The sequence below is a fragment of the Lithobates pipiens genome, unplaced genomic scaffold, assembly GCF_037356315.1.
Source record: "Lithobates pipiens isolate NorthernLeopardFrog02 unplaced genomic scaffold, aLitPip1_a1.2 Scaffold_19, whole genome shotgun sequence".
Lineage (NCBI taxonomy): Eukaryota > Metazoa > Chordata > Amphibia > Anura > Ranidae > Lithobates > Lithobates pipiens.
Genome location: NW_027507764.1, coordinates 338,940,973 through 338,954,879, shown reverse-complemented (window position 1 = coordinate 338,954,879; position 13,907 = coordinate 338,940,973). Strand labels below are relative to the sequence as shown.

General features: G+C 42.3%; 1 protein-coding gene across 1 annotated transcript in view; it reads right to left on the bottom strand.

Annotated features, from left to right (window-relative positions):
• EXOC2 (exocyst complex component 2) overlaps nucleotides 1–13,907 on the bottom strand; it is a 316,653-nt gene that overhangs the window by 268,323 nt on the left and 34,423 nt on the right. Inside the window, exon 3 of the mRNA XM_077492106.1 lies at nucleotides 4,608–4,734. Coding sequence (XP_077348232.1) covers nucleotides 4,608–4,734 — 127 coding nt within the window. The remainder of the gene's footprint in view (nucleotides 1–4,607; nucleotides 4,735–13,907) is intronic.

The window sequence follows — 13,907 nt, the reverse complement described above, 5'->3', positions numbered from 1 at the left end:
CAGTGTATATACTGTATTTAGCACCGATCACTGTATTGGTGTCACTAGTTCCCACAAAAGTGTCAGTTATGCCAGGTACACACGAGCGGAATGTCCAACAGAAAGTCAGACGGGAGCTTTTCATCGTATATTCCGATTGTGTGTATGCCTCATCTGACTTTTTTTTTTATGAAAATTCTGACGGAACCAATTCCTATTGGGAAAACCGCTCGTCTGTATGCTGTTCAGATGGACCAAAAACGACTCATGCTCTGAAGAAAGTTCGAGACAGAAGCTACAGGCTGCTGGCTATTGAACTTCCCTTTTATAGTTCCATCACATGTGTTGTACGTCACCGCATTCTTAACGATCGGACTTTGGTGTGATCATGTGTACGCACAACAATTTCAGCGGAACTCCGTCGGAAAAACGCTTGGAGTTTATTCCGACAGGAAAACCGGTCATGTGTATGCGGCATCAGGGTGCTTTTACACTGAGGATATTTCATATGTATTAGTGTTAAAAATTATATATATCTCTCAATGAATGTACACATTGCGTAGAAGTGAAAAAAATCCTGCTTGCAGCATTTTTGGAGCATGTAAAAAAGCTGCACCATCCCATTGAAAGCAATTGAAAACGTGTTAAAAAAAAAAAAAAAAAAAAAAAAAAAAAAGGAGTCATTGGTGCAGTTTTTGAGTCACATGTTCTTTAAAATCCGCGGCAAAATTGCAGCAACGCATGCGTTTTTGCCATTGATTAGTGTGAAGGTAGCCTTAGTGTCAGGTTGCCTACCATAAGTCGCTGATCGCCGCCATTATTAGTATTAAATTTATTTTTTAAATCCAGTGTGTATGTGTATATATATATATATATATATATATATATATATATATATATATATATATATATACATATACACACATACATACATACATACACACACACACACAATAGTTTGTAGACACTAACTTTAGCGCAAACCAATCAATATACTCTTATTGGGAATTTTGCTCTTACCAAAAATATGTAGCAGAATACATATTGGCCTAAATATATGAAGACATTTGATTGGTTTTAAAATAATATACCCGATATGTTTTATAGAAGAAAGTAGAAAATATTGGGGTTTGTTTTTTGTTTTGTTTTTATTTTAAATTTTCATTTACATTTTTTTTAATTTTTCATTTATAGCACAAAAAATAAAAAAAACGTAGTGTTGATGAAACACCACTAAAAGAACGCTCTATTTGAGAGAAAAAAAATATATAAATGTAATTTAGGTACAGTGTTGCATGACCACACAATTGTAAGTTAAAGTAACGCAGTAAAAGCAGAAAATGGCCTGGTCATGAGGGGGGGGGGGGGTAAATTTTTCGGAGGTCAAGTGGATATGCATGTTATGGAGCAGGTAGAAAAATCCTATAACTATATTAATTGATAATAGTTACATCAGGAACTCGGCATTCCTCCCAAATATTGGACAAATTCATGTTATATGTGCCAGCTTTCAACGACATGTAGCAACCATACAAAAAGCCATAATACTTGAAAGGCAGAAATATTACCACCCCTACAGTGAACATAACAGTGTTTGCATCAATGATATAGGAAAAGCAGAAGCCTGACGCCAGTCTACCACGTATGTAAACTTTGCAGTTGTGAGGTATGACATTGCACTGTTCATATTCTGGGCAGATAAAATCAGGGCAAAAAAAAAGGGAAAAAAGTGGCAAGCAGCCAGGGCACTACATGCTGCATTTCAACAAGTGTTTTTTTTTTTTTTTTTTTAAACAAAGCTGTCAGAGCCAGCTGTAGATACAATGTGCACACATACTGCAGCCTCTAGTACTGAATGTCTTTACATGACAAACGGGCTCACATTTGAGTCCAGTATGAAACTTTAAATAAAGCGTTAATTTAATGTATAAGTCTAACTCTTTTCTTCTGTTACCTATATTAAACTCATACCGACAGAACTGTAATTTCAAAGATCAGGTTAGGAATTTTTCACATTAGATTCTTTATCATACATTTTGCATGGACAAGAGAAAATCCACAAAAAACACAGAAACCTTGCCAGATGCACGGACATTCATTTTGCCATCCCTGTCAAAAGTATGTTTTCAAAAACACATTTAACCCTTTCGGCGTCAGAGCAGTTTTTGTCGTTTTCGCACACATATTCTATACAAAATCACTTAGGCCTAAAGATTACTTCAAATTACCAAAAACATTACATACGTTTTTAAAAGCAGAGCCCAGAGAATAAAATAGTGGTTGTGCCATTTATTTATACACTAAAGTTAGTTTCAGGGCAAACAAACAAAATATATTAACCGCTTTTTTTGGTAAAAAATAAAAGAGGAGTTTGTCAAGTAAATAGATACCCATCATGCCAAACCTTAAAAACGGTGTGTCATGCCTCCATTCCAGGGTATACCCTCGGGCACCCTATGCTTGCCCGCTATCTGTATTTTTATGCTGGAAAACACTGGGTAGCAGCATATTATTGTATATTTTGCCACATTGTATATGACCTGTTACTCAATCTATGCAGTCACTTTTTGTCTATAGCAGGGGTAGGCAACCTCGGCCTTCCAGCTGTGGTAAAAATTACCAAGTCTCATGAGATAATGCAAGACCCTGACAAACACAGGCATGACTCCTAGAGGCAGAGGCATGATGGCATTTGTAGTTTCACTATAGCTGGAGGTCCGAGGTTGCCTACCCCTGGTCTATATGGATACTGATGGTCATTGATTTTTCTGGAGAGGTTTGTTTGCACTTTGACCTACATTGTACATGATGGCTTATGACCTTAAGGGCTAGTTTACACGTGCTTCAAAACATGGCTTTGGACAGCCTTTGTTAAAGTCAGTCAAAGCCCCTGCCACTAAATAAAATGGTTAGCTTACAGTCCTGTTTACACCTGCTTTTGCTTGGTGTTTCGGTGGAGCTTCAATGAGGCTTCGGTGGAGCTTCACCATAGACTTCTATGGAGGCTTTGAAGACACTTTGAAGCACCACTAAAGCTACATGGGGTATAATTTTTGAAGCAAAGCCAAAGCAAAGCAAAAGCAGGTATAAACAGGACTGTAAGCTAACCATTTTATTTAGTGACAGCGTTCAGAAAGCTTTAACAAAGCTTTAACAAAGCCTGTCCAAAGCCTTGTTTTGAAGAAAGTGTAAACTAGCCGTTCATGTCTGTTTTACACAGCCGAAGCAAGTGTAAATGAGCCCTAACAGATGTGAATTTCATAGTGTCTGTTTGTTATGATGCATGCCCTTTAAAATAAAGAATTATAAAAAAAAAAAAAAAAAAAGTGTGTGCCCTTGAAAAGTTGACAAGCTTTGGTATTTTCCATAGATGATGCTTTCAAAGCCCCTACAGGTCATCAATTTAGAGTTAACCATGAATAATGGGCCAAAAATGATTGATCTCACTCAATACTTAAGATATGTAGCACAACCGATGTGTGTTTATGTTCGTATGTGTGCGTTTGTGGGGACGGGGGGCCAAATTATTATTTATTTATTTTTTACTAAAAACGTTCTTTTTTATCATAGGGGATAAAAAAAAAATCCCTATGTGATACTATTGTGTTAGGTTCTCGTTAATGAGACATCAGGCGTGTCACCTGCCCTCCAGTGAAACGAATAGACCACAGATTGAACTCCATTAGCTTCTTCTCTGGTCACAGCAACTAGGGAATGACAAGTCAAACTTTGAAGTCATGTAATGCACACAACTGCCAGGTTCTTACTAGGTAGGGAGAAACTGAACAGATGTCGACCAGTCTTCCACCCCTCTACCCTGTGGCACCCACCAAACCAGTCCCCCTTCCTCTGTGTGGAGATGTGGAGCATAGGAAACATGTTGGGGGGGGGGGGGAGGGGGAGTAGATAACTGGACACCACTTAAAAAAATGCTGTGTTTTATCAACTCATTATTGGACCTATGTGTTTTTTTGATAGATCAACTAGTATTTTTCTAAACTTTCAAGAATTTTAAACGAGATAAAACATTACAATATTCACACAATTTAGAGAGTTCTCAGCTCCTTTAAGTGCATCAGCCTCACCATGTGTTAAATGTTCATACCATACAGAGGGGTGCTCTCATTTTGGATATATGTACAGAAATAAGACCGGAGCACGATAACTAGGCATTGATTTTTACATGCAATGTCACCTTCCAAGTACGTTGCAAAAACTTAATTTTGACGCCTTTGGTAGGCAGTCCAGCTGCCCTCCATCTATCCACCAGAATGCATGTTCTTCCATTGTTGAGTCACTCATAAGCTAGTGATAGGACTACAAATACCAGAGGGCCTGTAGCTTACATTGCAGACTAAACCCCTATTTTTAACGCATACTGTTAGACAGGTCCATTTGGTTGTCCGCTGGCTGGTCGGTAAGTGAGCTTGGAGTTTCCCCGTGGATTTATCCATGGCTTTTTTTCTAACATATGTTGCCTTCCAAAGCTGCTTGCTGCAATGGCCAGTTATACGTGGGGGCAGTGGCTTTCTTTTTTGTAGGCAGCTATAGGCTTCCAAGCTGACTAATGTTCACACTGCTGAGATATAGCAAACATATGTACTTCAAGGGTCAATCACCACACTTACCGGTCTATGTCTATGCCCAATGGATTGGCTGGTCGCTGAGATAATGGGGATATGCCTTTATTTCTGTCTGTACGCATATCATAATAATTCATTTCTTCTACCCACACTGCTGATGGATCCAAAATACCTAGAAAAAAATAAAATGCAATTCATACAATGTATGGAAACGACTGCATTGATAAACTAAGCTGTATGCAATTATAAGAAGGGAGAGAGACAACCAAATTATTTGTGTGTTCAAAAATATCCCTATAGTAACCCTGTGTGCCATACTCTTGCATAGACTGGACAATTATAATAGTAAAAAACTTTTTTTTTGTTTACATTTTTTCTGCTAGTGAGGTAAAAAGACAATGGGGTTGATTTACTAAAATGGAGAGTACAAAATATGATGTAGCTCTGCATAGACACCAATCAGCTTCCAAGTTTGTCAAAGCTTAACTGAACAAGCTGAAATTAGAAGCCGATTGGCTACCATGCACAGCTGTAACAAATTTTGCACTCTCCGGTTTTAGTAAATCAATTGCAATGTACCTTTTTTCTCATTCATGAGGAGAAAGAGTAGAGTTTTAGTAAACCCTGCTATTGCCAAGTACAGGGTACCAGAGCAGTCATGTGATCCCGGTCGGGTCCTCCTTGCTCTCGATTGTTCAAATGAAACCAGAAGCTGTCAGCTCAGTCTCCATGATGATGGCATGCTATGGACACTATATGGCACTATATGTAATGCTGGCATCAACGTGTTAAAGTGGTTGTAAATTCTGTAAAAAAAAAAACCTGCAAGACAAAGGCATAAAGAGCTAGCATGCATCACATACTAGAGCTCATTATGAAATACTTATCTTAGATCAAAGGTGTTGCAGCGGTCGCTTTCACAGGCGACATGCCTCCAGGAGTTATTTCTGGGTTCGCGGGCTCCGGTGCTGTGATTGACCAGAGGCTCGATGAAGTGAATCCCGTGCATGCGTGCGGGAACCACCAGTCATGGTACGGCTACTGAAGAAATGGTACGAGCGAGCCATTTCTTCAATGCACATGTGCCAATGACTCGTACCATTTCTTCAATGCGCATGTGCCAATGACGTTGGCACATGTGGATACAGTGAATGTCTGTCACTCCAAAGACATGCTGGTAGGTTAATTGGCTTCTGTCCAAAATTGGCCCTAGTATATGCGAGTTGGGGACCTTGGATTGTTGGCTCCTTGAGCTTAGGGATCAATGCGAGTGTGCGATGTATGTGTGGAGCGCTGCATAAATTGATGGTGCTATATGGGTACCTTAAATAAATAGGGATAATTGTAGATGCGCACGCACCCACACTCTCTCAGGTTGAACTGGATGGACTGGTGTCTTTATTCAACTTTACTAACTAACTATGTATGTAAACTGTGCAAGTTTAGGAGATATTAATGGTACCTACAGGTAAGCCTTATTATAGGCTTACCTGTAGGTCTAAGTGGTGTAACAGGGTTTACAACCATTTTAATAAGGTATTGTGTGGCAGCTAAAAACAACCAACAGAAACTTGCCACATGCAAATGTAAGAAAGCAAACCCCCTGCAAAAATAGGATTTTTGTACTCACCGTAAAATCCTTTTCTCTGAAGTTCATTGATGGACACAGCAGCTCTTCTTGACCTTAGGGTTATATCACCCCTTTAGAAGAGGACTAGGCAGAAAGTGTTAAAAACAGCAACACTTGCACAGGGGGCGCTCCTACTGGCTATAACCCCTTGCACTGCATCCAGCAGCTCAGTTTGTCAAAAGCAGTACAAACAGAAATAGGAGGGGTGGGTGCTGTGTCCATCAATGAACTTCAGAGAAAAGGATTTTATGGCGAGTACAAAAATCCTATTTTCTCTATCGTTCATTGACAGACACAGCAGCTCTTCTTGACCTTAGGGACGTCCCCAAGCAGTGTCAAAAAAACAAGGGGTGGGAACAGCAAACAACAATAACTCCACACATAACAACCAGAGCTCCTCAACAGAGGAGTTGCAACCTTAACCACTTCAGCCTCGGACCAATAAATACCTTAAGGACCAGAGGTCTTTTTCCAATTTTGCACTGCGCTGCTTTAACTGGTAATTGCGCGGTCATGCAATATTGCACCCAAACGAAATTTGCGTCCTTTTCTTCCCACAAATAGAGCTTTCTTTTGATGGTATTTGATTGCCTCTGCGATTTTTATTTTTTGCGATATAAATGGAAAAAGAGCGAAAATTTTGAAAAAAAATGATATTTTCTTCTTTTTGTTATAAGAAAAATCGAATAAACTAAATTTTAGTCATACATTGAGGGCAAAATTTATTCAGCCACATGTCTTTAGTAAAAAAAATGTCAATAAGCGTATATTTTTTGGTTTGCGCAAAAGTTATAGCGTCTACAAACTAGAGTACATTTTCTGGAATTTACACAGCTTTTAATTTATGACTGCCTATCTCATTTCTTGAGGTGCTAAAATGGCAGGGCAGTACAAACCCCCCCCAAATGACCCCATTTTGGAAAGTAGACACCCCAAGGAAACTGCTGATGGGTATGTTGAGCCCATTGAATATTTATTTTTTTTGTCCTAAGGGATTGAATAATGACAAAAAAAAAAAAAAAAAAAGTACAAAAAGTTGTCACTAAATGATATATTGCTCACACATGCCATGGTTATATGTGGAATTGCACCCCAAAATATATTCCGCTACTTCTCCCGAGTACGGGGATACCACATGTGTGGGACTTTTTGGGAGTCTAGTCGCGCACGGCATCCCGAAAACCAATCACCACCTTCAGGATTTCTAAGGGTGCAAATTTTTGATTTCACCCCTCACTACCTATCACAGTTTCGAAGGCCATAAAAAGCCAAAATAGCACAAAACCCCCCAAAATGACCCCATTTTGGAAAGTAGACACCCCAAGCTATTTACTGAGAGGCATGTTGAGTCCATGGAATATTTTATATTTTGCCACAAGTTGCGGGAATATTACAAACTTTTTTTTTTTTTGCACAAAGTTGTCACTAAATGATATATTGCTCACACATGCTATGGGCATATGTGAAATGACACCCCAAAATACATTCTGCTGCTTCTCCTGAGTACAGGGATACCACATGTGTGGGACTTTTTGGGAGCCTAGCCGCGTACGGGACCCCGAAATCCAAGCACCGCCTTCAGGATTTCTAAGGGCATAATTTTTTTATTTTACTCCTCACTACCTATCACTACCTATCACAGTTTTGACGGCCATAAAATGCCAAGATGGCACAAAACCCCCCCAAATGACCCCATTTTGGAAAGTAGACACCCCAAGGAAACTGCTGATGGGTATGTTGAGCCCATTGAATATTTATTTTTTTTATCCTAAGGGATTGAATAATGACTAAAAAAAATAAAAAATAAAAAATTTACAAAAAGTTGTCACTAAATGATATATTGCTCACACATGCCATGGTTATATGTGGAATTGCACCCCAAAATATATTCCGCTACTTCTCCCGAGTACGGGGATACCACATGTGTGGGACTTTTTGGGAGTATAGTCGCGCACGGCATCCCGAAAACCAATCACCACCTTCAGGATTTCTAAGGGTGCAAATTTTTGATTTTACCCCTCACTACCTATCACAGTTTCGAAGGCCATAAAAAGCCAAAATAGCACAAAACCCCCCAAAATGACCCCATTTTGGAAAGTAGACACCCCAAGCTATTTACTGGAGAGGCATGTTGAGTCCATGGAATATTTTATATTTTGCCACAAGTTGCGGGAATATTACAAACTTTTTTTTTTTTGCACAAAGTTGTCACTAAATGATATATTGCTCACACATGCTATGGGCATATGTGAAATGACACCCCAAAATACATTCTGCTGCTTCTCCTGAGTACAGGGATACCACATGTGTGGGACTTTTTGGGAGCCTAGCCGCGTACGGGACCCCGAAATCCAAGCACCGCCTTCAGGATTTCTAAGGGCATAATTTTTTTATTTTACTCCTCACTACCTATCACTACCTATCACAGTTTTGACGGCCATAAAATGCCAAGATGGCACAAAACCCCCCCAAATGACCCCATTTTGGAAAGTAGACACCCCAAGGAAACTGCTGATGGGTATGTTGAGCCCATTGAATATTTATTTTTTTTGTCCTAAGGGATTGAATAATGACTAAAAAAAAAAAAAAAAAAAAATGTACAAAAAGTTGTCACTAAATGATATATTGCTCACACATGCCATGGTTATATGTGGAATTGCACCCCAAAATATATTCAGCTACTTCTCCCGAGTATGGGGATACCACATGTGTGGGACTTTTTGGGAGTCTAGTCGCGTACGGCACCCCGAAAACCAATCACCACCTTCAGGATTTCTAAGGGTGCAAAGGCCATAAAATGCCAAAATAGCACAAAACCCCCCCAAATTACCCCATTTTGGAAAGTAGACACCCCAAGCTATTTACTGAGAGTCATGTTGTCTGAACGAAAAAAAAGAGATTGATCGGTGGGTATGCCCACCATTAGATACCTCCCTTCATCCACCCACTTCTAATGATGGACATACATGCACCATTTATATATGCCGAAGCATGGGGGCATCCTCCCGCAAAAAAGTTATGCCGCATACATACGTTCAAACTTTTCCATGGGCAAGCCCCCTGTCGGAATTTTGACCGTATGTACGCGGCATTAGGAGCAAAATCACTCCTCCACCCCTTATGCCCCCATGCTTCGGCATATATGCTCTTTTTTAACTGTGGTGGTGAAATCACCGCCTACAGCACTGGAGTCACGGCTTTATGTATCGTGGGAGCAAACGCTGTTGCTGTCAAGATAAATAAATCCGCGCTGCAGCTGAATGGCGTACCTGCTAAGCAAATTATGGTTAACGTTAAAACAAAGTAACATCCCAGTAAAACCTTACCATACCATACCTGCAAAGCAATTGCCAAAAAAAACAGTAAAAAATAAAACATTTTTTAACACAACCTGTGCCTAAAATATATATATGCCGAAGCATGGGGGCATCCTCCCGCAAAAAAGTTATGCTGCGTACATACGTTCAAACTTTTCCACGGGCAAGCCCTCCGTCGGAATTTTGACCGTATGTACGCGGCATTAGGAGCAAAATCGCTCCTCCACCCCTTATGCCCCCATGCTTCGGCATATATGCTCTTTTTTAACTGTGGTGGTGAAATCACCTCCTACAGCACTGGAGTCGCGGCTTTATGTATCGTGGGAGCAAACGCTGTTGCTGTCAAGATAAATAAATCCACGCTGCAGCTGAATGGCGTACCTGAAAACATGAAAAATGGTTAACAATAACACAGTAAACAGTAAAGTATAACAAATTTGAGAGAAGAGAGAGAGAGAGAGAGAGAGAGAGAGAGAGAGAGAGAGAGAGAGAGAGAGAGAGAGAACAATAAAACGACAACTATTTTTGGTTTTTATATTTTATATTTTTTTTGGTTTTTTTATTTTACATTTTTTTTTTTTTTTTTTTTTATACACTTTTTTTGGAACTGTAAACTGTAACTGTAACGGTTCGGGTCTCTCAAAATGCGATGGCATCTTGGGAGACCCTGTGTAAGTGTGCCTAGCCTGTGAAATGCTGTACCCTACGCTAATACTTCACTAGTGAATGGTAGCGTTCAAAACACTCACCCTGACAAAGACCAGGATTGCCAGGACAGCGTGGACAATAAGAACGGGTGTCACGCGTATATCCGCGCTTGCTACAGACACGACATCTTTTTTGGGGGGCTCGTTGGGTAGGGGTACTCGGGAGGACATAAGAATAATGCCTCTCATACAGCCGGCTTACTGCATTTGGTTGGGAATGGTGAGGTACAGAACCGTCTGGAAACAGAAGCTCTGTGACAACCTCTCTTTGGAAGAAAAGAAAGGTTAATGTTCCGCCTGAAGCTTTGTATAGCACAAAAGCATTCAGCAAAGCCAATTGAAATAAGTAAGCAGACACTTTTTTGTACCAGCGTCTGGTCTTACGGGAAGTTAGATACGGCGCTAACATCTGGTCATTGAGGTCCACCCCTCCCATATTTTTGTTATATTCGTGGACACAGAGGGGTTTCTCCACAATACCAGTCGCCGTAGAAATTTGGACCGTCGTGTCTGCATGAAGGGAGGTAAGAACGAAAACATTCTTATTATGCCTCCACTTCATAGCGAGCAAATTATTACACCGATAGCAGGCTCTCTCCCCCAGCCTAAGACGGGAATCTACAAGCCGCTGGGGAAAGCCCCGGCGATTAGGTCGCACAGTGCCACATGCTCCAATCTGATTATCAAATAAATGACTAAACAGTGGCACGCTGGTGTAATAGTTGTCCACGTACAAGTGGTACCCCTTTCCGAATAAGGGTGACACCAATTTCCACACTATCTTGCCAGCGCTTCCTATGTAATCAGGGCAGTTCTCCGGCTCTACGTAACTATCTTTACCCTCATAAACCATAAAGCTCCATGCATAGCCTGTGGCCCTGTCACAGCACTTATAGAGCTTGACCCCGTATCTGGTACGCTTGTTGGGAATGTACTGTTTGAATGACAAGCGACCAGTAAACTTAACCAGGGACTCATCAACGCAGACAACTTTTTGGGGAGTAAACAAGTCTGCAAAACGTTGGTTGAAGTGGTTTATGAGGGGCCGAATTTTGTAGAGCCGATCGTATTCAGGGTCTCCACGTGGACGACAAAGTTCATTGTCACTGAAGTGCAAGAACCGCAAGATCTGCTCGTATCGTGCCCTGGGCATGGAGTTAGAGAACACGGGCATGTGGTCAGCCGGATGCGTGGACCAATAAGCCCGCATCCGCATAAATTTATGTGTGCCCATGTTGAGGGAAAGGCCCAGAAACGACTTAAATTCGGAAACCGTAACTGGTTTCCAATCTCTGGCAAGAGACGGCAACTGGGGATTAGCGGCGATGCGTTGACCAGCATATAAATTGGTTTGGTCCACAATAGATCTATAGAGATCTTCCGTGAGATACAGAGAATAAAAATCGAGTGGCGTAAAATCATCTGTATCCACCTGAATACCGGGTTGGGCAGTGAATGGGGGAAGTACGGGTTCTGCAGAAGTGGTGGGCACCCAATTGGGCGAATTCTGCAGGAAGGGCACTATGGGTACGACGGGCCTGTCTTTGTCTTCTTCTTCTTGGTGGCAGCGGGACACTACTTGTGCTTGCCACCTCGCCAGCTTGAACTGCACTTATGGGACTCGCCACGTCACCACGTGATACTGCAGTGCTGGATGTACGTCCAGGGTGTACTAGGCCGCTGGTGCTTGCCAGTTCATCAAAAGGATGAGCGGCGCTAGTACTGGCTCTATACTCCATACGAGGGACTTGCGGTTCCTGCACCTCAACAACATCAGAAAATCGGGGTCGGGTACGCCTGACAATAGCAGGGACCTCTTCTTCGTCGTCAGAGCTATCTGACATGGAGGCGCTGTCCTCTACAGGTTCGTATTCTGAGCCTGATTCTGACAGATCAGTGTCTTCCTCTTCACTATCTGTCATGCTCAGAAACGTGTAGGCCTCTTCACTAGTGTACCTTCGCTTTGCCATTTTGGGCTCTAAATTTAGGGGTACAGTAGTGAGACTCACAGGTAAAAAAGCACCTAGCCTGTCAGCGACTGTATAAAACGCTACCAAAAAAAACTGTTAGCGATCGCAGGGATCAGGCCTGACTCTGCGAACGCTGCAGTTATGTGTGTTGTGTTTTGTAAGTGACAGTGATCGATCGATACTGCACTTGGGTGGGCTGGGCTGGGCTGGGCAGAGGGGCAAAACGCAGGTGCTAGCAGGTATCTGGGCTGATCCTGCTAACAATGCGTTTTTTTAGAACCCTAAATTGCTGGGCACGCTAGTATAGATCTGATCAGATCAGATATTGATCTGTTCGGATACTATACCACTAAGGGAGGTGTATGCTTTGCGCGTGGGTGTTAGCGGTGCTGGCACTAACCTAGCACTGCCTGGGGCGACGCAGACCCTTTCTGACCCTAAAACCAAATTTATATCACCCGCCGGGTAATCAGGGGGTTAAACCTTTATTAGGTAATAAATGGCGGGTGCCCTGATGCTATAAAAAGCGAACTACCAAACCAGCGTCACCCGTAACACTTATACGGTGATCACTGGTGAAAGGGTTAACTAAGGGCAATCAGGGGTTAAAACCTTTATTGGGTATTTATATGGGGGTACCTGAAGCTTTATAAAAAGCTGACGGGGAACCTAAATAACTAAATAACTAACTGGCTAACCAGCGTCACCAGTGACACTTATGCAGCGATCGCTGGTGAAAGGGTTAACTCTAGGGGCAATCAAAGGGTTAAAACCTTTATTAGATTATATATCGGGGTACCTAACGGTATAAAAACCTGGCGTTGAACCTAAAAAAAAAACTAGCTTCCTAGCGGGACCAGTGACACTATTGCAGCGATCAGAAAAACGATCGCTTAGTGACACTGGTAAAAGAGGGTGAAAGGGTTAACTGGGAGGGCAATCAAGGGGTTAAACCTTTATTAGGGGGGGTAGGGGGCTACCCTGGACCTAAAGGGGCCTAACACTAGCTGCCCTGACACTTTTTACAGTCACAACTGACACTAAATGTAGTGATCAATAAATAAATGAACACTGCATTAGTGACACTGTGACTGGGGGGGGGGGCGGGGGGCCGATCGGGGGGGTGATCGGGGGGTGACTGGGGTGAAATGTGTGCCTGTGTGTACCTATGTGTCAGTGGACTGTTGGTGCACTTACTTGCGTCTTCACTCCTCGCTGTTCAAAAAGACCGCCACGAGGAGTGTGACATCACTTCCTCCTCCTGTGTTTACATTTTCACAGGGGAGGAAGTTCGTCACTGGCCAGGAGCGATCGAGAGGGGATGGGCGGAAACCAACGGCCATCCCCTCATCGCCGATCGCTCCGGCACCGAAAGGGACCGCCGTATCTAGCGGGAGGGGGTCCGATCGGACCCCCCACCCGCTAGAAGGCATTCACGTACATTTACGTGATTATGCCTGCCTGTGCCATTGTGTTGACGTACATTGGCAATACGGCGGTCCTGAAGTGGTTAAACAGCCGCCTGCAAAACCTTGCGGCCGAAGCAAGCATCCGAAGATGCGATCAGGTCAACCTTGTAAAATTTAGTGAAAGTGTGAACGGACAATCAGGTCGCCACCTTCCACACCTGGGAAATGGATGCCTGATGTCGGAAAGCCCAATAGGCACCAATTGCCCTGGTAGAATGTGCCGTGACAGGGAAGGGCCCCCTTATGGTATAA